The sequence below is a fragment of the Eurypyga helias genome, unplaced genomic scaffold (assembly GCF_000690775.1).
Source record: "Eurypyga helias isolate BGI_N326 unplaced genomic scaffold, ASM69077v1 scaffold12262, whole genome shotgun sequence".
Taxonomy (NCBI): domain Eukaryota; kingdom Metazoa; phylum Chordata; class Aves; order Eurypygiformes; family Eurypygidae; genus Eurypyga; species Eurypyga helias.
In genome coordinates this window covers 13,521-13,857 of record NW_010235328.1, presented here as the reverse complement: position 1 = coordinate 13,857, position 337 = coordinate 13,521, and the positions used below count along the sequence as shown (strand labels likewise).

The 337-nt window shown below is 45.7% G+C and overlaps 1 protein-coding gene across 1 annotated transcript in view; it reads left to right on the top strand.

Moving 5' to 3' along the window:
• Positions 1 to 57: 57 nt before the first annotated feature.
• Positions 58 to 337, top strand: part of RAB8A (RAB8A, member RAS oncogene family) — a gene marked incomplete at its 5' end in the record, with an annotated part of 4,066 nt that continues 3,786 nt past the window's right edge. Inside the window, one exon of the mRNA XM_010146709.1 lies at positions 58 to 148. Within this exon, the coding sequence (XP_010145011.1) occupies positions 58 to 148 (91 nt within the window). The remainder of the gene's footprint in view (positions 149 to 337) is intronic.

Sequence of the window (337 nt, the reverse complement as noted above, 5' to 3'; positions counted from 1 at the left end):
ATGGGGAAACCCGAGCAGTGACATTAGAGGGAAAAGCGTTAATTCCGTCTGCGGCAGAAAGTGTAACTCAGTCGTTTCTCTTTTCAGGTATTGATTTTAAAATTAGGACGATAGAGCTGGATGGCAAAAGAATTAAGCTGCAGATATGGTAAGCCTTTTCGTTTGCAGTTACCTGAGCTGGTGTCCGATACCCGGGTGTCTGTAGGGCATGTGGGGTGGTGGCGTTCCCATTACGTTTCCGCTCCAATCGCACTCTTCAGCAGTTACCAACGTCTGAAAAACTGAAAGATCGTTTTACTGCATCTGCAGCTGCTTCATCAATGTTTGATGACAAGTT